The 27,660-nt window shown below is 39.6% G+C and overlaps 2 protein-coding genes across 2 annotated transcripts in view; one reads left to right on the forward strand and one right to left on the reverse strand.

Annotated features, from left to right (window-relative positions):
• Nucleotides 1-688, reverse strand: part of LOC137277292 (dual oxidase 1-like) — a 126,538-nt gene extending 125,850 nt beyond the window's left edge. The window contains exon 1 of the mRNA XM_067808952.1: nucleotides 348-688. Coding sequence (XP_067665053.1) covers nucleotides 348-396 — 49 coding nt within the window. The 5' untranslated portion in view covers nucleotides 397-688. The remainder of the gene's footprint in view (nucleotides 1-347) is intronic.
• Nucleotides 689-6,451: 5,763 nt separating this feature from the next.
• Nucleotides 6,452-27,660, forward strand: part of LOC137277293 (sorting nexin-2-like) — a 40,851-nt gene continuing 19,642 nt past the window's right edge. Inside the window, exons 1-7 of the mRNA XM_067808953.1 lie at nucleotides 6,452-6,547; nucleotides 12,800-12,899; nucleotides 14,680-14,885; nucleotides 15,263-15,370; nucleotides 18,652-18,793; nucleotides 21,968-22,046; nucleotides 25,097-25,289. Of these exons, the coding sequence (XP_067665054.1) occupies nucleotides 6,470-6,547; nucleotides 12,800-12,899; nucleotides 14,680-14,885; nucleotides 15,263-15,370; nucleotides 18,652-18,793; nucleotides 21,968-22,046; nucleotides 25,097-25,289 (906 nt within the window). The 5' untranslated portion in view covers nucleotides 6,452-6,469. The remainder of the gene's footprint in view (nucleotides 6,548-12,799; nucleotides 12,900-14,679; nucleotides 14,886-15,262; nucleotides 15,371-18,651; nucleotides 18,794-21,967; nucleotides 22,047-25,096; nucleotides 25,290-27,660) is intronic.

Here is a 27,660-nt window from a genome sequence, read left to right on the forward strand (position 1 = left end):
ACTTCTATTGTGGGATGACTCTGATGTTGAAACCAAATACAGTTAAATGGATTGGTATTAGTACAGAAACTAAACATATTGAAACAGACTGGTATTTACCCCTCAGATTAACGTTCCCAAGCATGTAATGTTTACAAACATGCCCGTCACTATATTTTTTTAATTTGTGTACAAGTTTGACATATGTTAAATACGTCGTGGCAGAGTGTTTATCCCACCTAGCTATGCTAATCGTCCTAAAGACGGTGGCCATATTCTCAAAATGAATTGCATGTCTCAAAGATATGCGATTGTTGAACATCTCACAATCAATTACATGTGTTAAAGTATTGTGTTACTGCACATACCTGTTATGATGAGCCCTACACACAGACCGATGTGGCCCTGGCGAAGCATTGCTTGTGAGTGACTCCCTCCGTGACCGGTAATATACACTGGGTGATTTTCTTCCTCGTTCAGTAGGGTTCAGTGTAGACAAGGATGTTATCTGTTAGAGAACGCTTGTGAATATGTTACATGTCATTAACTACCACTTGTGAAGTATACAAAATCGTATACATTCTATAATACATAACATCTGACATTGTTGTTCAAGGGTTACACTTCGCTATAATTTTCGTCCACAGAATCTCTGATGTTAGAAGTGTTGTTGTTGCACAGTTGTCTTCACGGTGAATATATCGGTAATAAAGTCTGAGGACAAGGCGACCCAGGGTGAATACATCGGTAACAAAATAAAGGACAAGGCGACCCAGGGTGAATACATCGGTAACAAAGTAAAGGACAGGGCGGTTCAGGGTGAATACATCGGTAACAAAATAAAGGACAAGGCGACCCAGGGTGAATACATCGGTAACAAAATAAAGGACAAGGCGACCCAGGGTGAATACATCGGTAACAAAATAAAGGACAAGGCGGTTCAGGGTGAATACATCGGAGGGGGCTATAAATATATTTGTCCGTTGTTCTTTATTGATCCACCCAACATATACGAAGAAATCAATTTCACTCAAGGTATCGCTTAGCTTCTTGAGAGTGTTTCTCATTAACAGACATCATTGTTTTTCTGAGCAAATACACATAACAAATACCCCTTGCACCGTTCCTCTAAGATGTCATAGCACAACGCATACCATAAGTCTCTCTAGTCGTATAGGCTACGACTGTCTAAGCTCTAAGATCATTTTGTGGATCGGAGCCCCCCGTGTACAGAGTAAGCCATGCTGTACAAATATCTGAGTGGGTAACTGTGACAGTGGACTGATAAAGAGTCCGGGAGTTTGAAATGTTCGCTGTTTTATGCATTGGTGATTAACAAGCAACTAGTCATGTGTACGTGACTGGAAGGTAAGGGAAGAAACATAATTATCGTATGTTCTCACAAGTCATCGATCAGGATACAGGATAAGACACTTCAGTTATGATTATGACATGATACAGGAGTTAATACATGTGTGTGTCATCTACAGACGGATGTACTTCCGCCACACTCTACTACAAGCGTGACTCAGAGAACCTGTGCATGACATTGTATCTACATACACACTGGGGATATCGTGTACACGCAAGACGTGGAGTACTACCTCATGTCTTGCTAGTTTACCAAATACATATCAACCAACCAACCAACCAACCAACCAACCAACCAACCAACCAACCAACCAATCAACCAATCAATCAATCAATCAATCAATCAATCAATCAATCAATCAATCAATCAATCAATCAATCAATCAATCAATCAATCAATCAATCAATCAATCAATTACACAGATCTGTACTACATTTAGTGTTTAGACAGAAGTCATTTAAAAGTTCTTCTCTGTAACAATACTTTTTCTTAGTCTCAAAGCGAGGTAGATGTACATTGCCAGATTCTTTAATAGTGATGTGGTAGCATCTGTTAATAGTGAAAGTAATGTTCTTACACTTGGGTGCTTATAAAAGTATGGTTTTAGGTAGCTTGTTCCTAGAGGCGTATAAGCAGGACAGATTAGAAGGAAATCTTAAACAGAATCCATATTACGTAACTGACATACTCTTTGTTTCCCTTTGTATATCTGTATATCTGTATACCTGTATACCTGTATATCTGTATACCTGTATATCTGTATACCTGTATATCTGTATACCTGTATATCTGTATACCTGTATACCTGTATATCTGTATATCTGTATATCTGTATACCTGTATATCTGTATACCTGTATATCTGTATATCTGTATATCTGTATACCTGTATACCTGCCAGTTTTAGTAAATAATTCACGGAAGAGCAACGGAAACACGAGAGGGCTATACGAAACTTTTTTACGTCGATTTTTGCCAAATGGTCTTCAAAACGTATGTCCGTTTTCCATGGACTATAGTATAAGCATTTTGTAGATCTAAGTAGCGATTCCTACCAAGACTGGAAATACATATCTTTGTTCCCTTGTGTAAATGATATGATAAAGTTTGTGTGTAACTGAAACCTATGATCACACCACACATAACCATAGCCAGTTTTGTACAGCAGCTCTCTAATATCAGTCGCCCAATTTCTTTTCCCATTTTCGCCATACAATTTGATTATATCATAACATTTTTTCGGAAACCCATAACATGGCATATGCAATAATTTTACCCAGTTCTTTATTGCTTTGATGGAAGAGTATATAAACATGGGGAATCTGCCTAATTCTCAATAGATCAACTTATTACACGTGTGCGGTTTTACCCCAAGAATGTGTTTGCATGCATATAAATGGACTCTTTCAATAGTGTCATATTGTTGTAGTCCCCATATTTCAGGGCCAATTAGGAGTATCGGAAGTATTTTCATATCGAATATTTTAAAGAACATGTTAAAAGACATTTCACCCAAAGATCTAATATTTTTACAAACACCGATTAAGATTTTGAAGGCTTGTAGTGACGTTTGTTTTGTGGTTTTTGACTAGGAAAGGCTATTAGAGAAATACAGATTACGGTACTTATAAACGCTGGTACTTTGGAGCAGTTACCATTTTTCTAATTGAGAAAGCTTACCACCTTTCTTAAAGACTATAATTTTGGTTTTGTCTCTGTTTACACAATTTATATCGGTCAGAAAATGTGTCTAATTCGTCTATTTGTTTCTATAAACCGCTAACAGTACTAGAGAATACTACAATATCATCGGCAAAGAGTAGCAGAAATAGTTGTATTATGTCTGGGTGTAGTTGGATCCCATTCGTACATGTGTCACATATTTGTACTGCTAGTTTATTAATGAAAAACCTGAAGAGGAAAGAGCTTAGAATACAACTCATAGTTCACTAATTAAAGGTTCGGATAATTCATGCTTATTCCTTACACACGTTTTAACATTTTTGTATATACTCCTCAACGGTTTATTTATTTTGCTACTAAGACCGTGCGATTGAAGCCCCCAAAGTTTTTCCCGTTGCACAGAATCAAAATCATCTGGCAAGTCAACGAATAGTGCGTAGAACTTTCCACCTTTTCACCTGAGGTATCTTTGTATTAGGCTATACAGTATAAATATATTATCTGTTGTCGTATATCCCCCCCCCCCTGAAGCCCGCTTGACCCTCGTACATCTGGTCCATAACGTCAGTCCATTTAACTAGTAATCTTTTATAGATAACATAATTAAATGACTTGCTACATATACCAAGTACAGTTATTCCACGGTAGGTATTAGCATCTTTAGGGTCACCCTGTTTATAGATTGGAACAAGAATGTCAACTGACCAAGATTCAGGAAAATTCCTAGTGTCGAAAATGATGTTGAAAATAAGCTCAAGATATGGAAGTAGAAGATCAGATGAATATTTGAAAAGTCCCGGGAGGCTGTTGCCTATTCCTGGTGACTTATTATACTTTAGGTGTTGTATACTTTTGAATCTTTCATCGCTACTTTTTGGGGCATCCAGTATGTTGGAGGTGACACCTGAAATATGAGTGGACTCTGTGTCGTTCACACTGTCTTGTCTACATGTATTTGCATCGGGGTTGTTATCAGAAGTAGAGAACAATAGCTAGAAGTAAATGAGCCTTTCGTCGATTCCAATGTTGAAATTTTGACTAATCTTAGGTTTAGTGTTTTAAGTTCATACCAAACGCTTGTTTATAACGGTTGTATACAGGGCTGCTAAAGTGTAGGACAGATGTCACGAAGACCTAAGGCGTATACTCTGTGGAGCACAGTCGCGGTTGTATACAGGGCTGCTAAAGTGTAGGACAGATGTCACGAAGACCTAAAGTGTATACTCTATGTACTATAGTCACGAAGACCTACAGTGTACAGTGAACAGTATTAGCAATGCTTTTCAAGTCATTGTCAAGAAACTAGACACATTTATCTTGAAGTTTTGGCAAAGTGGTTCAAGTTAGTAAAATCGTGTTAGGCAGACACACTGTTCGGCCACGCACTGATTAATACAGCTTGGTCGGTTACCTATATGAATCATACCATAACGACTAGAACACGTTATGTTAACAGAATATTTGTCAATACCAGATATAACATTGTGTGATCGTTTAGACAGTGCTGATATATTTTACAGCTGCTTCTTGCTAGTGTGTTACTGTCCCCAGGCTGCAGGTTCTACGACGTACCGATGTCATGATATCTGTATACTGTAATGTGCACACGTTGGTGTACTTTATGAACGTCTTTATTTCGTGAGTACGACGTATCGATACAGATTCTTGTACCGTTGTAAGTACTACAAGTAGCAGCTGTTTATAGATACGCATTCATGACAAGGTACAGTCAACTACATTACATGATATACCTTGCAGTCTGAACATTTGCTTCTTAGCTGTGGACATGGACTTAAAACGTATCTAATGATTAACTTTTTTCTGGGTAACCAACAAAGGACTATATATTGTCATTACTTGCGACAGATAATAATAGTAGACGAATATTTGACGGTTCTGTGCGTGTATCAGCCCCATATGTCAGCTGCCTATAGGTCTAAGGGCAGAATCAAGATAAGGTGTACTCTTGGGGTAGGATGCGTACTCAACAAGTGTAGTCAGGATACGGTGTACTGTGGGGAAGGTTACATACTACACTGGAGAGTACTCAGGATAGGTGTTCTGTGGGGGGAAGTTATACGTTAAGTACTACACTGGAGAATAATCAGGATAATGTACTCTGGGGTTAGGATACGTACTGCTCTTGAGTGTACAAAGGACAGGGTGTGCTCCAGGGTACTTTGGTGAAGGGTCTGTACTACACTGGAGAGTACTCAGGATAGAGTGTAGTCTGGCGAAGGGTCTGTACTACACTGGAGAGTACTCAGGATAGGGTGTAGTCTGACGAAGGGTCTGTACTACACTGGAGAGTACTCAGGATAGGGTGTAGTCTGGTGAAGGGTCTGTACTACACTGGAGAGTACTCAGGATAGGGTGTAGTCTGGTGAAGGGTCTGTACTACACTGGAGAGTACTCAGGATAGGGTGTAGTCTGATGAAGGGTCTGTACTACGCTGGAGAGTACTCAGGATAGGGTGTAGTCTTGTGAAGGGTCTGTACTACACTGGAGAGTACTCAGGATAGGGTGTAGTCTGGTGAAGGGTCTGTACTACACTGGAGAGTACTCAGGATAGGGTGTAGTCTGGTGAAGGGTCTGTACTACGCTGGAGGGTGCTCATACTCTCCTACCTCATACTCGTACGATACTGAATTCAGTTATGACTTGATTGTTGGACATAGTTTTCTGACAGTGTGGAGTTAGTTATGGTTATAATGCTTACTGTTTCTAAGCACTACGTATGCGAAAGGACCACAATGACCATTCGAAAGTACAGGTGATTGTTAAAATCTTCTAACTTGATAAACAATATAGCTGTCTTGGTAACAGTTCATTTAATACTTTACTTCTCTCAGAAAATGGTTGCCAAATCCCAGGGAGACAAGCTCTATAAGCTAGAATTTAAGAAAAGCCAGATTTATGGATGTCAGCAACTTCTTTATTGTGGACAACACGTATATATGCGTATATATGCTTGTTGTTTCATCTGGCTTTTCTTATCCTTGCCACTTCTAAATGCCCTTCAAAGTTTTAATTTATAAGGATATTTTCGGGGAAAAAACACGAGGTAGAAGGAAGTAGCCTTCTTAAAACATAGGTTGTTTTTTTCTATAATAAACTTACAAATGCACGTACAGCTGGAGAATATAATATATAAACGTTTAAATAATGCATGCACATTCTCCTGTGTTTACTTTACCTTGTATCGCTATAACATGTAAATGCACAGCTACAGCTCAGAGTCAATGTAATATTAATATCTTCAGCTTCGTCAAGTTGTTGATTAGTGAATGCTATGTATTAATTGACATGTTTGTGAACGTTATGTGTCTCAGCTAGTTGTTGGTGGGAAATGTACATAAAGGGAAGTAACTATTTTTCTGTCCTACAGTAAGGGACGCAACCTCACCTTTGGTTAAATCAGTCACGTGATATCAAAATGGCGTCCGAACCACCCCCATTCGACGAGGAAACAGATCAGAAAGACGAAGACGATCTGTTTTCGGACGCCAAGGAGGTAATACTTGTCTCAGTCTGTTCACCATTATAATTGACCTGAGGTCAATTACGTAATAACTATGCATTTCACCGTAAATATGTTACTAGACCGTCTAGTGCGGAGAGGAGCAACCGGCTTGAGTCATTTCCTGGTGATTATTCATAAACAATTCGGCTTCAGTAGGCAGGAAGACATTTCTTTATGTACACTGTCTTAAGTTGTGACACTGCTGGGAACATTTATAACGGTTCTAAACAGTAATATCTTCTGGGCTGTTTTACATTTTTCTTTACTATTGTGTTTGTTTTAGTTGGAAGTAGCATAAATGCAGGGGGCGTGTCATGGTCCTCATCACAGACCCTGGACCCTGTATTTAAGGAGCACGGATGCAGAGCGAATAATGTTTCTCACCAACGGTCTAATTACGAAACCAAGCTGCAAAATGGTCAGCACCCGCTCCCTCGACCGTGACGGACATAGGGACTGGGCTCCTGTCCACATCAGTAGAATTTCGTCACCCTAAACCGTCAGCAGGCAGGATGCCCATCACATGACATTATTTAAAAATATCCATGGTATTCCTTGTCTGAATGTAACAAAACATCCCAGCAGTGTAGTTTTTTTTCTGATGCCTGGATGGTATAGTGACTGATCCAATTTGATCCTATTTCTGTGTTTTTTTACCTCGATATTTAATCATGTCATGTGAAAATATGATGTCTTCAGGCATGTAGCAAGCCATTTGTTTCATATAAGTCCAAAAGATTGCAAAGCTTTATATTTAGATAGTTTTGAGGGTTGGCCCAGATGATAGCTACCCTGGTTTATTATCTATGATAATAAGAAACACACAGTCAATTTATTTGAATTCGTAAACAAAAAACAATGACTTTGCCATTGGTAGAGAAATCTGAAAATTTTCTTGCGTGAAAAAACCCCTGATGACACCCATTTACCCAAGTACACAACAAATGCCTGTATGTATTCCTTATGTAACATCGAAGTTCTGTTGGTATCCTCGGAACAGTTTCAGCTCATAAGTGTTTTGACGCTGCATGCGAAACAGAGATTACATCTTCCTTGCTGTAAGTTGCGTTTGATGATATAAACCTACGCAAGTAGTATAAACAATGGTGGTTCTATATGACTACACATGTTATTTGTCATCATTCACTTGATGGTCAGTTAATGAATTTATAACAAGTTTAATTAGTGGTGACGCCATTCAGATTACTCAACAGAGGTTTCCATTTGGCATTTCTTCTGTATGTTGTAAATACTCAACATTATTAATGGGCGATCTTTTTGAATTTATCTTCCCTTCACTAATTTGCTAGGTGCGCTGATCTGGACGGTCCAACCTTAAACTGACGGCGCATGTCGTATGTGCGATGTGAGCCATACGTATTACCATTACACTTAGAGACAGTTAACCAGTATAGCCTCCACCTTCATCGGTAACGTTCATGCCAGTGCATGGACAGGATATCTTTTCCCTTTTGTGATGATATATCAAGTGTTATGTCCTAAAATATTTATTCCATAATTGTGTGACACACCTGGGGTAGGCATGACTGCTTACTTTGTGAGTATGAATTGCGATATGGCAGTTCAAAGCTAGGCAGTTGAATCAGCTGATCGTTTTCAGGTCATGTTTTGTCGTTTTGTTGACATTTTGCAATCTGTTATTTAAGTCTGGCACTAGATCACACATTTGAAACTGCATTGTAATTTCAATGTATATGTACAAATCATTTTAGTATTATGTCCGGTATGGCTGCATTCATGGAATTTACATCGGCGGGGAGCTGATGCTGTGCGTGAAATGTGACACTGAAAGTCTTTTCATGTAAATTTCATCGAGTCCTTCATGATGGGATTAAGATTTTGGACAGCACAGATATTTAACAGGTACAGAGGAAAGTGAGAAACAGTGGTCAAGTAACTGTAAAATAACAGTAGCAGACGAATTATGTCAAGCATCGCCTACATGTAGCCAACTTTCAAATGCGATAAACATGGGCATAACTAAAATCTACTTTTTTATGTCTGTAAAGGTTTGTGATCCATGAAATATAAATTCACTATATAGGCAAATAATACATAAAGATATTATAGGTTTCTACAATGACTGCATTTTAATTATCATCAATTAAGGGTATAAATTAACATGTTTTGTTTTTCTTAAGTTTTAATAAAGGAAATAATATTAAAATATTAATTTATTAAATATACTATTTCAGACACAGAAGAAGCAAAACTACCATTAGGTTAAGTACATATTCGAGGGCACTTTCCAAATTCTATTTTCATTACACAACTAAACAATACATATCTCGAATATAATAAATGGTACTGTTAAGTGTTGTCAGCATCAGATTGTTTACATTTTCCTGCAGTGTCTACATACATCTTGTCTTCACAATGATCAGATTATTATAATAGTCATGAAAAAGCTCATATTTTATTCTTAGCCCTTGCTCTTATGTTTTGTTGCATTAAATTGATTTTTCAAATTCTAACACAAATATATCAACAAAGTCAATATCTTTTCCCACTTTACATTTTCTGTGTTAATCCCTAACCAACAGACATAACCTACAATTTTCTTTAAGAACTGTTGAATGAAAATCAGAAAGTTAGACAGTTAAAGTTAGATAGTAAATTGTCTGTCATGGGAAATGTTTTGTCCACTTAATGTTACCAAAACAAGAAACACATGAAATATATTTCTATCATACACATCCGTTTGGGCGGTCAGAATTATATGTTGTATCTTTGAGAGAAATCTCTGTAAATGACTATTTATATTAAGAGCTTTAAGTGGTGTTAAACGTTTGTAGGAAATGAACTAATAAATTCACATATATAACATGACTCCCAATACTGACTGGTGGACATATTTTTAACGGTGGAAATATTTTATTTCAAGCTATGATGACTGATGTTTCTGATGTAACCGACTTGGATAACAGGTGTATGACACTTGGATAACAGGTGTATGACACTTGTATATGTAAACATGAAAATATGCAGTAGTGTCAGAATTTAAAAACAGATGGATTCAGATGAGTGAGAAACTGCTGCTCAAAATGCGATATATATGTTTCTAAGTAAGTGTTTCATTCTATACAGAATTTCTTCAATTGTCAGCGATTTGTAATAATCATAAATTCTCGATAAAGACCTTCTAGGGGGTGCTCGTTTGCTGGAAGTGTTGCCCCGACTTTTTTATATTGAATTGGTGGTTGTATAGGAACTGTTTGTAAGATTTTAATGTGGCAACAGTTAAATTACTGTTGGGAGCAACATGAGGGCTGATAACATTCATTACTTCACCAATGCTATGGCATCTGAGACTGGCTCTGTCTCGTGTTCTGTCGTAGGAAATGCCGTGACAATATACTGACTTTCATGGTGTTTTCCCCTTTATCTTCTATCATGTCAATTCGTACTGCATTTGGAAATTAAACAACGGATGCCTTTCTAAATTAAATGTGAAAGCAAAACGTGTCAGTTAATGGCTTTTCGTCGTAAAGGATAATTTTTTCAGTTAAGGTGAACACAGCAACGTGGAAGCTGGGTTCTGTCTTTACATGTAGCAAGTTGTAGCAGCACACATTGACTCGGGAACCAGACCGGATGCGCGAAGTTGGACCGTCGCTTATCATTTTAAAATGAGAGTTATCGCTCCTCTCAACATTAAGGTCTGATGTGGCAAATGTATATTACATGTTATGTAATACGTGCGTGTCAGGGGTTATCAGCTGAGTTGCAAAAACAAACATTGATCGAAGGATTAACCGATAACACGCTGATTGATTAATTACTTCCACAGCGGATTTGTCAAAAGGCAGTGTGTGTAGATATACTAGTCTATATTGACTACACCCTGTAGTAAAGTGCGAGTGTAAAAACAACATCCTCCCTTCAAAGAATTAACCACCATTGCATTGATTGATTGATTGTTTATTTAAGGATTGACTGTGTGTTTCTTTCGTTGCACTGAGGTATGAAACTACGCGGAGTCTTTCAAAAGTTTGCACATTGGTTTTTAGTTTCATACCTCAATGCAACGAAAGAAATACACAGTAAATTCTTATAATTAAATTCAACAACAAATACTATAGGCTTTCAACAGTAGTTCTTTAAGCATAATCAAATTCATCGAAACAGGTATCTTTGTTACCTCCGATTAACAATTTCAGCGTAGGAATTCCGTAATGGCGTGACATGATTCAGGTGACTCATTTACATAAAATGACACGCCTACCAAACCATTAGTCAATCAGCATAGAGCACCCCCAAACAGCTGTCAATCAACCAAGCAAACATCGGGTGGCGAATCAGAACGGAACAACACAATGTCACTCGTCCCGGTAACAGCAAAGTTTCAAGTTCAAACATTTGAATTATTACCAGCGAATTGGAAATGAAGCCTGATGAGTGGAACTGAGATTGTTAGTGGCAGCAGTATTTGCGCAAGTGGAAAAAGGCTGTGATGTGACTGGGATTGCGATGCCATGAACTGATGTATCATCGTGCGCATGCTCTTATCAAGGCATTACAACATTATTAACATTCACGGATAATTTTGAGTTGTTTGTGTATGTTAACTGCAATGTATCACTTCAATGTTTATCTAAAGTTCATTAGGGTACCCGAGTGCAAGGGAATTCCCTCGCCTTGTAAAGGTATTCCCTGACATTCCTCAGGTCTGAAAGTAGTCCGGTACGGTGGGCGTGGCTTAGCTTTTTAGATTCATTAGGAAATGAAATCAAAAGAAATGTTCCCAGTTAACCAGTCAGATTGCCAGAATTTAATGATTATTGGTTAACTAAATTACTTACAGTTAGTTGCTAGGTGTGCTGTCTTGGGTGACCAATGAGAGGTTTATCAGATTTTCACCAGTGTGAAAGACCTGAAACGATGTGTCACTTTTTCGCAAATTAGACTGTTGTAAGACACTCGACATAGAGCAGGATTATTTATACAGCTGCAGATGAATGGAATATCGTTCTTTTATAAGGATATTGATGAATACATTCCTGAACAAGGTAGTAGCCTGAAATTGTTGCTATAACATTAGTCTGTTTTAAATTCATTATTTGCATTTTGTTTTAATTTATTTGTTGTAGCATTGAGCAGAATCTATTTGACAGAAAACACACACTAGATCGCACATAGGGCGTGTGTGAAATACGATTCACATTTGCAGTCTATACAATGTTTAAATGTTAAAGTCATTTTAGAAATTTACTATAAGTATAAGCAGACCATGTGTTCTTTTATTAATTTTCAAAATCACTCAGATATGACACTAAACTAATTAGGGTTATGAGACAAAATATAAAGACGTACATTGGCCTTGTTATTTTTCTGTCCTAATAGTTTTTTCCATTTCTACCATTGGCAGATGGTTAACCTTCAAAGTGTTTCTTTTGTTTTTATAATACATTTGACATGAAGTTAAAATGACTTGACCTTTGTTGATCTGTCTATAATTAAACTCTCAATTGCGCATACGGGCTGCACAGCAGAGGTCACGAACCAGTCACAAATTCTGGGTATCATCTGGGTACTCACAGGAGAAAAACAATAACAAAAAGAACAACCAGTCCACAGAAATTGCTGCGCATCAGTGCCCCTTTAAGAAGCAACACATCAAGCTTTTTGTTTAAACGTCAGGGTTACCAGATCATATCTGACATATCATCATGCCTTGTTTGCAGTACTTAATGAAATAGAGTTGTCATGGTTACGGAGGTAAAACAAGTATTTTATTGTGAGCTCCAACAAAATATTGTTGATATTGTTGAATTTACTATTTTGGATTTTTCAGTTGATGAACCATTGTGTTTGTGAAGTACAAGTTATTAAATTACTTGTGTCATTGGTCTCCAGTTTACAACACTTTTAAATGTTCCAGTTTGCTACTCCCTCGTTAACTACCTTTGATTAACTTGTCTCAAGGATGTATATTCAGAATCAGATGTTTGGGGCTCTTGTTGATGCTCCCTTTCTTTATTGATATGAAAGGTAATAACGAAGAAATCATGTTCATCTTTTTTTATCTTTATTTCTCAGACCACAATGCTTTAGCCTGTAAGGTTGTGTGGAATGGTGATTCTCAATAAATGGATTCCTCCTTGGTCTTTTGGGACCTGTTTTGTAATGGGGTGGGTGAAGCATTTAACTTAAATTGTAAGCTTTCTTTTAGGCCAGGACACAGGTGACATGATGTTTGAACCACTTGGAAATATTTTTTAGCAAAAGTCTGAGCCATCACCTAGTGAAGAGCCAGCCAGTTTACCAATCAATGATGAAGATGCTGGAATCAAGGAAAAAGATGAGGATGATTTGTTTGCTGGTAAGTTTCATGTTCTTGGTATATTGATTTTTGTACAACAGGTTGGACAGTGATGGGCATGAAATATGTTAGTATACAAATATATTATATATCCAAACTACTATATATCACTTGATATGACACAGGAGTTGTTGACCTGTTTCCATATGTTTTCCCAAGAATGTAAACCCTCTCATGACATGTTTATGTAAATAAACATGTTTATTAAACCCATCCAAAATGAAACCAATGAAACCACAGGATCTGATGATGTGACAGAGATTCTAGACTTGCTACAAGGAACTCTAAGTCAGGCTTCTAGTCAAATCAAGTTGCCAGTGAGTATTTTATAACTCATCCATAAGAAAACTACCCAAATGTCCTTGTCAGTTTACCTCAAATAAAGTATGACAACTGAAGCGTGTTTACCTGAAGCAGTTCTTGTGTTTTGGGCTTTGTTGTAACATGAGTGACATGATTTTCAAGTAACAAACTGATGATCAGGGTGTTTGAAACAACTAAGGCAATAAGGCATGTACGTAGATCACTATCAGTTTTAATACTGACAGTGTACAAGTATTACTAAGGATGCTTTATCAGTGTTTCAGATTTTTTAGGATAATAATAGAGTATTGTATCTGTTCAACAAACATGCCTACCTGGCGTATTTTGGCATATTTTGTATGATTATATGCTGACATAACAGATTGTAAACCATTTGAGCTTTATTCATCCCGAAATAGTTTTATTCCACACTGCAGTTTAACTTTTAGTATTAAACATAATTACGAATGTCCTTGTCTTTTCTTCCAGTATTGTTTACCAATTGTATCTACACACATGCACAAGTCCGACTGTGTTTATTCTGATTGCTTACACATGGCAACACTATGGCTGACCAAGCCATTTACAAACCACCAGAGTAGAAAGTCCACAAATTATCCTTTGATCAAAAATACTTTTTAGCCACTATGAATACACTTTGAAGTAAGTAGGGTTGGCAGATCTGGTTCAATGAAATCATCACATTGAATCACCATGGCTACAGTGGAAAAACAATTTGCTTCCTGAAAAACAAAATAGTTTTGAATGATGTGTCTTGTGATTACTGTGTCTGCCAACATTCAGGATGCTCAGCCTTATCAACTACAAGACTTGAAATGTGACCTTTCTGTGAACTGCAACACAAAATACGTTTCAAAGAGTTGTTACATTTTTTTGTCTAATTGGACCTAAAAAAAATAACCTTATGCTATGCAGTGTCTGCAGTGTTTTGTCTTGTGCTTAGTTTAAAGGAGCAGAGAGTTTTCTAGGAGGAATTAATGACTTTGTTGTCTTTCATAACTGTGGATACCCAGATCATCACATTGTTCAACAAAATTTAAATACAATATTGTCCTGGAATAAAAAAAACAGAAATTAACAATGTCTTGATGGTTCCATTGTTCTTTGGAAAATTTAATGCAAGCATGTTACTTTCAGTTACTGTTCTCATGCTTTAAAACACTTTAATAAAACATCCCTATTGTGAAAATAGAGACGTTTATCATCTATAAGGTTTTGTCACCTCCAGGAGTTGGTTATTTGGATTTGATACCTCTGAATGAACTCTTAATGTCTTAATGGATGTGTTGCGCAGGAGATCGTTATAGTTACTTGATATTTCTGATTCGGCTCTTGATGGAAGTATTCAAGAGGTATGTCTGACCATTATGTCACTATCATTATTATTTTAAGTTTTGTACTTGGCCTATGGCCTTTATACAGAATAACGTTTGAATTGAACTGATGTGTTGTGTAGGAGGTGGAGATGAGGTAAAGCTGGATGACTCTGAGACAGAGGAGGAAGTTCCCCCTGTTGCAGCTGCTGTGCCAGAAAAGAAGGCTGCTCCACCTGTTGTAGGGGCCACAAGCCCCAAGCCTGAACCAACACCTCAGATCAGTGTGTCCCAGTCCTCTACATCATCGTCAAAATTGTCAGGGACAACAAAGAGTTCTAGAGATGAGGTACAGAAGCCAATCCTCCACTTTGCTTGATTCTTTTGTTTTCAGTGTTTCCTGCTGCAGAGGGTCCTTTGGGCTGGCTTCCTAAGGTCTCTGAAATCAAGGAACTGTCACAAGCTTGAGCTTATGAAACTAAGACAAGGACAAGGTTCCCTTGACTTTCATGCTTAGTTTTAAATCCCAGTAGTGATACTGTATCACAGGTGAAAATATCAAATATAACTCAGAAATGTTTCCGAAAATAATTATATTGTAAAGTCAAATACACATTATACAAGTAGGGTGTCAGACTGAAGACATCATTTGATGTTTGTCAGTTGTTGGTGCATTTTTGTGTTGATGTGGGAAATTATTTATGTTCTTACAATTGATGACTCCAGGTGGATGTTGATGAAGAGGATGAAGGCACCATAGAGATTCGTGTGATGGAGCCACAGAAGATGGGGGATGGCATCGGTGCATACATGGTTTACCGAGTTGTGACTAAAGTAAGTTTTCAGCTGCTGTCCTTACAGCAGTAGGTCCTTCACCTGCCATCCTTACAGCAGTAGGTCCTTCAGCTGCCATCCTTATAACAGTAGGTCCTTCAGCTGCCATCCTTATGCAGCCATCCTTATAGCAGTAGGTCCTTCAGCTGCCATCGTTACATCGTAGGTCCTTCAACTGCCATCGTTACAGCAGTAGGTCCTTCAGCTGCAGTCCCTACTGCAGTAGGTCCTTCATCTGCCATCCTTATAGCAATAGGTCCTTATGCAGCCATCCTTACAGCAGTAGGTCCTTATGCAGCCATCCTTGCAGCAGTAGGTCCTTCAGCTGCCATCCTTCTAGCAGTAGGTCCTTCAGCTGCAGTACCTTAAAGCAGTAGGTCCTTCAGCTGCCATCCTTATAGCAGTAGGTCCTTCAACTGCCATCCTTATAGCAGTAGGTCCTTATGCAGCCATCCTTTCAGCTGTAGGTCCTTATGCAGCCATTCTTATAGCAGTAGGTGCTGCGCTCTCATCCTTATAACAGTAGGTCCTTCATCTGCCATCCTTATAGCAGTAGGTCCTTCAGCGCTCATCCTCATAGCAGTAGGTCGTTCAACTGCCATCCCTACAGCAGTAGGTCTTTATGCAGCCATCGTTATAGCAGTAGGTCCTTTAACTGGAGTTCTTACTGCAGTAGGTCCTTATGCAGCCATCCTTACAGTAGTAGGTCCTTTTGCAGCCATCCTTATAGCAGTAGGTCCTGAGGCATCCACCCTTACAGCAGTAGGTCCTTCAGCTGCCATCCTTTTAGCAGTAGGTCCTTCAGCTGCCATCCTTATAGCAGTAGGTCCTCATCCAGCTATCCTTACAGCAGTAGGTCCATCTGCAGCCCTTACAGCAGTAGGTCCTTCAGCTGCCATCCTTTTAGCAGTAGGTCCTTCAGCTGCCATCCTTATAGCAGTAGGTCCTTCAGCTGCAGTACCTTAAAGCAGTAGGTCCTTCATCTGCCATCCTTACAGCAGTAGGTCCTTCAGCTGCTGTCCTTATAGCAGTAGGTCCTTCAGGAGCCATCCTTACAGCAGTAGGTCCTTCAGCTGCCATCCTTCTAGCAGTAGGCCCTTCAGCTGCCATCCTTTCAGCAGTAGGTCTTTATGCAGCCATCCTTACAGCAGTAGTTCCTTTTGCAGCCATCCTTGCAGCAGTAGTTCCTTTTGCAGCCATCCTTACAGCAGTAGGTCCTTATGCATCCATCCTTCTATCAGTAGGTCCTTCAGCTGCCATTCTTATATCAGTAGGTCAACTAACATCCTTTCAGCAGGATGTCCTTAACCTGCCATCCTTACAGCAGTAGGTCGTTCAACTACCATCCTTACACAGGATTTTACATAGCTCCTCAGAACTGGGAGTCCTGGGGACTCATGGCTTATTTTTGAGGGAGTTTATTTACAAAGTTGGGAGTCCATCAAACTCCAATATGCATGAAATCAATGATGATGGATGCTTCCCATTTGATAATGATTTTGTTATAGTATAGTTACTTTCAATGTTATTACAATAGTGATTGGAAACACAATAAGTTCATCAATATTATATAACAATATCAGATGACACCACATCACCTTTCAGTACTGTATGTTTATTGTCAATGTTATTCAGACTGTTGTCAAGGAGCAAAGTAACAATGTTTCAAGGAAACAGTTAAACAAAATGAATAAACTGAAGAATAAAATCAACAACAATACTCATAAAAGTTCTCAAAAGTGCATAATAACTTACTGTTTCAATTTTTTTTTTAGCAATTGTGCAATGTACTTTGACATCTTGGCTTCCGTCACCCTGAACTTGACGCTTGGATGCGAATTTTAATGCTAAAATATGTGCATGAAACATTTTTGTCACAGTCATAACCAAGCACGATACGTCCATTAAGTTCCATAATATATGTATAAAAGGCTACATTTTGCCTAACACGTTCAGAATAGCGTGACTTTACACCAAACTTTGGAACAAATGTAGCAGTTTTCATTTATGATATATATCTCTGTAATATGCAATCACAATCCTTATAGCGGACTGGGGGAAAAAACGAGTTGTTAGAAACCAATCCTTATCCAATAAAATGACTTCCTACAACAGCAGACATACTCTTGGCAAGGGTACAGTGATATTGTTGAGGTTTAGAGCTCTTGAATGATACCGGCCATCAAACGAATCGCCTCACATGTTAGGTCTTTAAACTGCCATCTATAGAGCTGTACATCTTTATAGCTGTGCATAACAATTTCACTCTTGGAACCAAGGTGGAGGGCAATATAATATTACTTGCAATATTAATGTCACTTCGACCCCCACTTGTTATGTTACAAGTTGTGTCACTCAAAATAACTTTGGCCATGATTCAGATGCACATTTAACTGCTAGTAAAAAGTAGTTTTGATTTTCTAACTCAATGAAAACAAACCATAATCTCAATAATTCTAATGGACTTTTAGCCCATGCCTTGACCATTTTCAAAAATGGCGGTGTCCTGTCTGAAGTTCAATGCTATTTAAGTTTCTTTTCACCAACTTATCAAATTCAAAATTACTTTTCACTGGTAGTAAAATGTGCATTTTATTGATAGACTTTAGGATTTTACATGACATTGCTTATAACATAACAATTTCACTCTTGGAATCGAGGCGGTCGATATCATATTACTTATGATAATATTGGCACTTCGACCTCAACCTCGCGTCCGAGGAAGAAAGCGTTATGTTCATGCAAAATCCTTTTTGTCAGCAGTGTGTACTAAGCAGTCTTTATTTTATAAACTCGATGAAACTTGAACTCCATTTTCTATTCTGGAAGCGTGGTAGGGGGCGAACCATCCGATTTAGTACATACCACTGGCTTCTACAAGGCTCTTGCTTCGCAAACACAAACAACCAATTTAAGCGCAAACTTTGGGGTCCGGTGGAAATCTGTGCATAGTAACACCGACATCCAACTCCAAGGAGCAATTGACTGCAACACAACAATTCGGCCTGTCTTTGGTGACGTCGAGAAATCTGCGAAATGGCGAGCTTCCTACACATTTTCTATACATTTAACTGAAAATCGTTCCTTCTATGACGTCACTGCTGGGCTCTGGCGACAGAATTACGTAACCTGTATGTGGTTTTGTTTGTGAGCGAAAGAGAAGCAGATGGCTTTTTAGCAACTTTTAAGCGCTTGGTATTAGTTAACCACAAGTTTTTTTTGTAAAAAGAATGGTGTTCCATTTATGACTAACCAAAAATCTTTCATATGCTATGTTTCAGACCAGCATTCCAGCATTCCGCAAGCCTGAGTTGAGTGTGTTGAGGAGGTTCAGTGACTTCCTGGGGCTACACGCCAGGCTTCAAGAGAAGAATGTCAAGAATGGAATCATTGTCCCCCCTGCACCAGAAAAAAGTGTCGTTGGTATGAATGTTTCTCAAGATCTGGGAAAGAAAACCTAATTTTTAAACTTATCCTATCTCATAATGTGCACCTCTCTCTCTTGATTTGACACTGACTGGAATGGTGTAAACTTTTCCCCAAGGTCCCTCGTGTCTCTTGTCCATGTACCAAAGCACTCAATGCTACACTCATGACAAGATGGCCTCCTATTTGGCATGCAAAGCATGCAGCATTCACCAATCGTTACCCACATGACTATGTCTGAATCATCATTCTGTTTCTTGTTGCACACGAGTGTGAACATGTTTTGCATTACTCAATGTTTTCAGCATCATTCTACAACATAGGAAAGGCTGACCAGCCAAAACAGACGGAGAAATGTTCGTGGTGCAATAAGGTGGTCTCTGCGAGTGATCCACATATGTTTTGTGTGGACTGTGATAGGCAGTGTAATCTTACCTCTGCAAAGATCTTACCTTTGAAGCGTTTGGTGATTACACTAGGGCTTGCTCACGTGCTGCTGACAGAGCTCGTTATTCCACTTCACTTGACGGGCCCAGTCACTCCAAGAAAGGCAAATTTAAGGTTCCTCTACCCATCAGATACAGTCGGCTCCTTCAAGTGGAGAAGATTTAATGAGAGCATCATCAGATTCTTACATATCACTCCAGCCTGAGTCCTTCATCTTCGACCACATCGAAGTGGTCATTGTAATGGTTGTAGAGAGTGCTACCACCCGTCAGGATTCTTCTGCACAATGGGACCTTTGAACTATGCTCTGTATCACTCACTCCATGGACCAATTATCTCGGAAACCTAGCTTTTGGACAAGAATCAGTTGACCTCTATGTCTGACTGCCCAGAACTCATGCTTCATAACTGTTCGTAAAGTGACAGGAACCAGCATACTTTAATCATTTGGTTGCGTGAGCTAGAGCAAGTTACTTACCGGAAGTTAAAAATTTCATCACAACGCCATCTTCCCAGGTAGGTCTCTCTACCCTTATGCATTAGCTTGGGATGTAGATGGTCAAGCGATCTCCTGGGAAGGTCACAACACTTACGCATTTCCTTCACCAGTTCTACTCTCCATGGCGTTAGGTTGAGTCCACCTCTAACTCTGAGTTTGGTGCTGCTTTTTTGATGTGTACAAAGTTTTGCTTATTCAAATTCAGTTGCTCTACCCAGTCGAGATGACTTACTACTCCATCAAAACTCAGATCTATTCCACTATATCTACTCGTTTGGCATATCATAAGAAATCACTGATTACTAAAGGTCAACGGCTGTCACCTTTGCTCATCATACTTCCACTTGTTCACTCTATGATGACAAATGGAAGAAGCTTGAACAAAGACTACTGCAGATTGAAGGACATTCTGTCTCCTACTACTGCTTCTGCCAAGTGCTTCAACACAAGCCACATATTTATCTGCCACAATACAGTGATATCTACGACCATGGGAGTCACAACATCAACCTATCCATGAACTACAACCTCACAGCTTCATATTGTCTGACCAGTCAAAGAAGTTCCGGCCTCTGCCTCTTCACCACCCTTCAACATCTTGTTTATGGTGATTTTGCACCACTTCACAAAAAGGACTTTGAGCTCATCACTTTCAAGACTTTCTTGCTAGTGGCTTTAGGTAGTGCTGTTTGCATCTGGGTGGTCCATGTGCTGGATGTTAAATGTTTCAAGTTCAAGCGAAAAAAACAGGGCAAGTTTTATCTCTGTCTCTGCTTGGACTTTATTGAGAAGCATCAATTGCCAGGGCAATCAGACTGTTTCTTCACAATCCTACCTTTGTCCACTTCCTTGGGCCTGACAACACCAAAAACCTCTCACTCTGCCCTGTTTGTACATTGACGATCTATTTTACTGTCCTTCAAGACTTTGAGTTTGCACAGCAGATGTCCCACGGTCTACATTAGCCTTTTGGATGTGATCCTCATTCACTAGCTTACACTCTCCCAGTGGTTTCTAATCATCACAATTAGCCTCCACCATTCCTCTTCACAGTAACTGCTCTGTGGCTAATTAATATCATGGAGGGATATATTTTTAAATCCGAAATCACTTCCCAATGAAGTCTCTGTGACCGACATCGAGAGTCTACTTCAGTTTGGTCCTTTGGTGTTATCACAGCAGTTGTTTTCATCCCAGCGCAGATAGAGGGACATCATCCACATGCGGGTTTGGCATTACCTGGTAAATTCAGAACAAGCTGTAACAACTCTATTTCATTGTGGTTCTATTTCCGTGGGGCATTAGATTTACGTCAGCATGATGCCATCATAGACTGTGAGGGAGAGTCTTTTGCTATGCTGCAGAGGTGATTGCCACTCACTCTTACTGTCCTCTACACTAACAAACTATCATGTCAGTGAAGTGTGACCTGCACCTCAGTTCTAAGACAGATCTTTGATAAAGGTTTGCTGTGTAAAACAGCGAGGATCATTCTATGTTGTTCTGAACTGAATGTTGAAACAGCTGAACTTTCCGAGCCGTTTGATCTTTCATCTTCATGTGTGATTGTGGGAGACTGTTTAGAAGCAGTGGACTTTCTGAAAGTCAGGGAAACCCGATTTACTCCATCCATTTGTCTTCAAATGAAGGTTGAAACGGAAAATCACATTACTTGGGGCTTTCATACTCCCAGGGACTTTTGTGCCAAATACACCAAAAGGTTCGGTGGATTAACCCCATCACAAAAACAGGAATTATGGAGGGGGTGCAGATAGAGCTTTTTGAGAGAGTGGGTGGTGGGAATGAACACTTGTAAAATTGGGGGTGCACACTTCATTTTCACCTGTTTTCACAGGTAATATAATACAGTTTCAGGACAAAAGAAGGGTGTACACCCCTGCACCTTGCCCCACTGGGTCTACCTATGCACTTCTTCCTTGTACAGGCATGGGGTAATCTGCAGCCTGACGTCTGACTGTAGGATAAGGACCAAACATGACCCTATAGTAGTTTTAAAATTTGGAAATTTTATTTATAATTGTATATTTGTATATTTATTCTATCTCACACAACGGATAATTTCACCAACACTGTTGTTACTTATAATAGCTCCAATGTGGCTATGAAACTACAACATGTCTACTTCTTATGCTGAATAAAGACAAGATAGAAAGGTATATATTTTTCGGTAAACTTGCCCTGTAGTGAGTCTTGTTTTTTTTCAGGTATGACAAAGATCAAGATGTCTAAGGAAGAATCAGGTTCTTCTGACTTTGTGGAAAGGAGGCGAGCAGCTCTTGAAAGGTAGATGCCATTTAAAAAATGCACAGCTCTTAATTACAGTGTACTAGGCTGACGTGTACATTTTTGATGTAGGACACCTTACAAAACTCTTGTTTTTGTATTACCCGCAGATAATGATTGCAGCATCCTGTGATCATACACTAATCATCTTGGTGTTTGAGAAGTCAGTCTGTGCAATAATGAGGACTCATTCTTTTTCAGAAGAAGTTCTCCTGGGGGACCATATATAGCATTAGAATGTCCATTTTAAAATGTCTACGACAGTTGTAACAATATTTCAATTAAATATTTTACAAAACAAAAAACTTGGGCCCCCAACAGCCAAGAGCAGGTAACTGTCACCGTCTACCTCATACCTCACTTTTCATGCTGTCGTCGCTGAGAACAGTCGTCCATTCACAGCTCTATACAAGAGCGAAGCTTACGAATTGAAGTAGAAAATGAGTGAGAAAGCACCCAACTCTGTATGTATGGTTCCTTTTTAACACACTGGCGCTATCAGTAATTTGTAAGTCACTCCTTTTCATTCGTGAAATGTAACTTTTGCATGGGGTCCATTGCTTGATGCCACGTAGCTAGTAAGATGGCGGTTGGTACATTCCTCGTGGTTATTTTTCCCAATTTCTCGGGTCCCCCAGGGCTTCCACTCGGATTTGGCTTCAGTTGCTAGGCTATATGGCGGCGACAGCGGACATTGTTTGGAGAGCATGATTGAGGGTGCAACCCATTCAGTACGCTTTGGCTCAGATGTGGTCTCATTCCCAGAGTTCCGAGAATATTCTCCACACTCCGGGGTGGTTAATTCCTCAATTACGGTGGTGGACAGTGGTAGGGAATCTATCCCAGGGCTTGCCCTGGACACTCCCTCACCAAATCTCTCAATTCAGACAGACGCTTCCCTCACAGTTTCTGCTGTGGTGCGGCCAGTTCAATGTTCCCGTTTATCCTGTTCCCGGTGTGTCCCATTTATCTCCCGGGGATGGACCACGCTCGAGCACATGCGCTCTCTCGATGTGCCCTGGCCCCCCATGAGTGGATGCTCCATCAGGAAATAAATCGAGTTGTTCCCAGTTGTTCCCAGTTGTTCGGGTCATTCCAGGTGGATCTGTTTGCCTCTGGAGGGACGAACCAGATCCGGTATGCGAGAGCCATCGCCCGGGACGCTTTTGATTGGATGGACAGGGTATTGTGTGCGTTCTTGCCTCTACCGCTGACTTCTCGCAGCTTGCCACCCAACCAGCTCGACTACTTGTGCTCCTTGCACCGCTTTGGTCGTCTCAAAGCGTATTCCTGTCGACGGTGCTCTCTTCGGGCAGCACCCTATTGAGCAGAGCTTTTTAGCAGGTGTGGATGGGATCCAGCAGATTAGTCCCCCGTGGGACTTCTTAGGCATTCTTGACTGGCTGTCCGTTCCTCTTTTTCATGAGCTGTTGCCTCTGTCTCTCCAGCTGTTAACTTGGAAGGCTGCCTTTCTGGTGGCGGTAACGTCTGGCAGGCGGGTAGGCGACATTCACACAATGTCAGTGGATCCTGCTCTGACTGTCTTTCACAAAGACAGGGTCAGTATTGGACTGCCGGATTCTTACCGTCCTAAGATTGCAGGCACTTTTCATGTTAGAGCACCTATCGAGCTACCTACGCTCCTGCAGCCTTCCCTGTTCGGTACCTCTCTTCGACATGCTCACGTTTTAGATGTCCGCAAAACTCGCAGAGCTTATATCAAACGAACTGCTGATATCCGGAAGGATAAACAGTTGTTCTGCTGTTATGGCGGAGGGAGAGCTACTCTGCCGGTGAACAAGCAAACCATCTCAAGGTGGCTTGTCTCTACCATTTGTATGGCTTACACTCATAAAGGGTTGACCATACCTTATGGGTTAAATGCTCATTCGTTTAGGGCACTGGCTACATCACATGCTTATGCAGCGGCACTGCCCATTAAGGATATCTGCTAAGCGGCTATTTGGAGCCCGATTGAGTACGCTCATCTGACACTTCCAGTTGGACAAACACTCATGGCAGCATGCTCGGTTTGGACAAACAGTTCTCACCAGTGGGCAGGGTCATTACACCCCTAGCTGAATGAGCTTTCGATCTCATGACGTTGTTTTAATTTTTCCTGGTGGTGGGTTCCACAGAATCATCCTTATTGGTGATGGGTATTTACTGGTGGTGGTAAATTTTTCATTATAGTGCCGATATACGTTATTATTCACTTTTATGCACTGTTATTCCCGTCACTGTTTCGCTGGTTTGGGGAATTTTCAGTATAGAGAATGGGGCGTGGACATATGTCCGTCACCTATGAGCCCCTTGTTGGCTTTTATTACTCGCATTTGCCACAGCCCCGCCTGAATGACATCAGTGGTCTCGGTGATTGGGTAAGTGTATTTCTCTATCTCTCGCAGCTTCGGCAGTGTATGAGAGTGTGTGAAGGGTACACGTTAGCAGACAAAATGTCTCTCCTGATTCACGTTCGTTGGGAGTCTGTCTTGTGCTATGTAAGTACCCCAAAGAGGACTTCTTCTGAAAAAGAATTATACAAACCTGTATTGGTTATGAATTCTTTGACGAATGTCCTACTTGGGGTACGGCCACCCACCTCCCCACATTCTGTCTGACTAGTTCAGCATGAAATTTGAGGTATGAGGTAGACAGTGAGAGTTACCTGCTCTTGGCTTTTGGGGCCCAGGAAGAAGCCCTGTAGGGGTGGTCTCACAAGACAAAAATGAGTTTTTTGTTTCATAAAATATTTTTTGAAATATTGTTACAAATGTCGTATCCATTTTAGAATGGACATTTTAATGCTATATATGTAGCCCAAGGAGGACATTCTTCAAAGAATTCATAACCTCTACAGGTTTGTATAAGTTTCTGTTTATGTATACGTCAATGTGGATTTTACAGTGAACTACTGAATGTTACACTAGACCTCACGTGTGCACTGTGTAGGAAGCTTCTTTGTGTGTCCCTTGCATGAATTTGGTTTAGTATTGCTGAATGGGGGTATAAAATCAAAATCATTCACAAAGCCAATGAATCTGCTGTAGGTACTTAAATCGCACAGCACAACACCCAGTCTTGAGGAACGACCCTGACCTTCAGGACTTCCTAGAGCGGGATGGGGAGCTGCCCAAATCCACCAGTACCTCGGCACTCAGTGGAGCAGGGGTCATGCGTCTCTTTCACAAGATGGGGGATGCTGTCGAGAAAATAACTTTCAAGATGGACGAAACTGATGAGGTATGTCTTCTTTTCATGGATTGAGATGACTTAGAAGAAAGAGAATGTTTATTTGCTAAGAAGGTAGCAGAGGAGCAGTGCAAAGTGTGTGATGTGGGAATACTGTGAGCAGTTTGTGACTGAAGGTTCCGTCACAACTTCCCCAGTGACAGGATGCAGTGTTGCAACTCTAATTCTTTGATCACCCTTAAAAATTGTTTAGAATAAGACAAGCGTGAATAATGCTGACATAGTACCTCCATATTGTTCTGCACCCAACATCAGTTTTCAGATGTCTGTCATGTATTTTTTGTATTTTATCCTGTCCCAAGTGGATAAATTTTGAAGGATTTGGTAATGAAGTTATTACATTATACAAGCCTACATCACATTTCTGGGCACTTTTCTTTTTCTTAATTTAAGCTGTGTTATTGTTAATATATGGTAGTTACTCCTACTGCTAGATAATTCCCTGACAGTTTTATAGAGAAGAAAACTGCACTTGGATATAGAGCATTAGCCAGTATTGAATTCACCAGTCACACTAAAGTTTATTGTTGTCTGTTACACAAATGTCACTACGAAACTTTTCATCTATTGTCTTCATACTTATAAATGCAGTACGATGATAAAAAAGTAGCTAATACTGTGTGTTTTCCCAGTCAATAGGCCTTTATCTGCATACTTATTTTTGCTCAATCGTCCCTCGCTCCCCATCGTGTGGCGGGCAGTGGAGCTTCCAGATGGAGGTAATGTCAGTGTCTGTATGCACCCCCACCCTTTGTGTCTGTCTCACACAGCTGCAACAACACTATAAGCAGTACAGTGTTCATCTAACACAGCTACAAAAACTCAACAACCAGTGTAGTGTCCATCTCCCAAAGCTACAACAAATCAACAACCAGTGTAGTGTGCATTTCAAACAGCTACAACAAATCAACAACCAGTGTAGTTTTCATCTCTCAAAGCTACAGCTCAACAACCAGTGTAGTTTTCATCTCACAAAGCTACAACTCAACAACCAGTGTAGTGTCCATCTCACAAAGCTACAACACTACAATCAGTGCATTCTCCATGTCACAAAGCTACAACACTACAATCAGTGCATTCTCCATGTCACAAAGCTACAACACTACAATTAGTGCATTCTCCATGTCACAAAGCTACAACACTATAATTAGTGCATTCTCCATGTCACAAAGCTACAACACTACAATCAGTGCATTCTCCATGTCACAAAGCTACAACACTACAATTAGTGCATTCTCCATGTCACAAAGCTACAACACTATAATTAGTGCATTCTCCATGTCACAAAGCTACAACACTACAATCAGTGCATTCTCCATGTCACAAAGCTACAACACTACAATTAGTGCAGTGCCCTTCATACAAGATTTCATATTTTTCCCAGAAAAGAATGGCAGTGCATTATAAGTTAATAGTTTAGGATCTTCTGTTCAATGGAGTGATGTGGCTTCTTTTCAATGTACATGTAGCAATATTCACAGGGATATTGTTGATTTTCAAATGCATCTGAACACTGCCACATTGTTGCAGCTGTTGTTTGTTTGTCTGTATGTCTTTCTGTCAGTCAAGATAGACTATGTGGCTGAATTTGTGCATATTAGCAGCTTACAGACCTGCTTGCTAAGACATCAAAGGTGACATCATTCCATTCAGATGAGAATATGAATAAAAAACAAGTTCACTCTTGTATCAAGTTAGTCCCATTGTTTGTCACAGAGTTGTTCATATGTAGCTTGTATGATGAATTTAGGGATCTTTGGCTGTTTCTGCCAAAAATGTTGTCACTTTCAACATTTTAAGAGATTAATCTCATTTGTATGGAATTTTTTCTCACTTGGATCATTCTGCATGTTGCTGTTTTTTAATACCTCTTATTTTGAAAACTGATGTTGGGTTACATTTGTAGAAAGGCATTTGTTTACTTCCTAGACATAGAGCCTTTGTACATTTCTAACAGTTTTCTAGAGACCTCTAACCAAAGAGCAGCTGTATACTACAATCATCATCATATTGACTAGCTGTATGGTTTAGTCTTGAATTGACTACATCTCTACTCACCTACATCACCACTCACCAACCAAATCACAGCTGACTAATAAGGATGAAAAATGCTCCCTACTCTTACAATGAAACCCCCTGACCAGGACTGTTGTGATTTTGATTGACTGTTGTTTATTCATTGAGATGTAAAGCATTGGCGATTGAACGTTCTTGTTTTAGTAGTGACTATTTATATAAATTATGAAATGTGAAAATATAAGCAACTTTTTTTTTAAGTGTTTATTTTCAAGAGATACATGTCAACTTGGTCGCCATGTACAAAGTAAATTTACATGATTTGTAGTATTTTTTTTATCTCACT

The sequence above is a fragment of the Haliotis asinina genome, chromosome 3, assembly GCF_037392515.1.
Source record: "Haliotis asinina isolate JCU_RB_2024 chromosome 3, JCU_Hal_asi_v2, whole genome shotgun sequence".
Lineage (NCBI taxonomy): Eukaryota > Metazoa > Mollusca > Gastropoda > Lepetellida > Haliotidae > Haliotis > Haliotis asinina.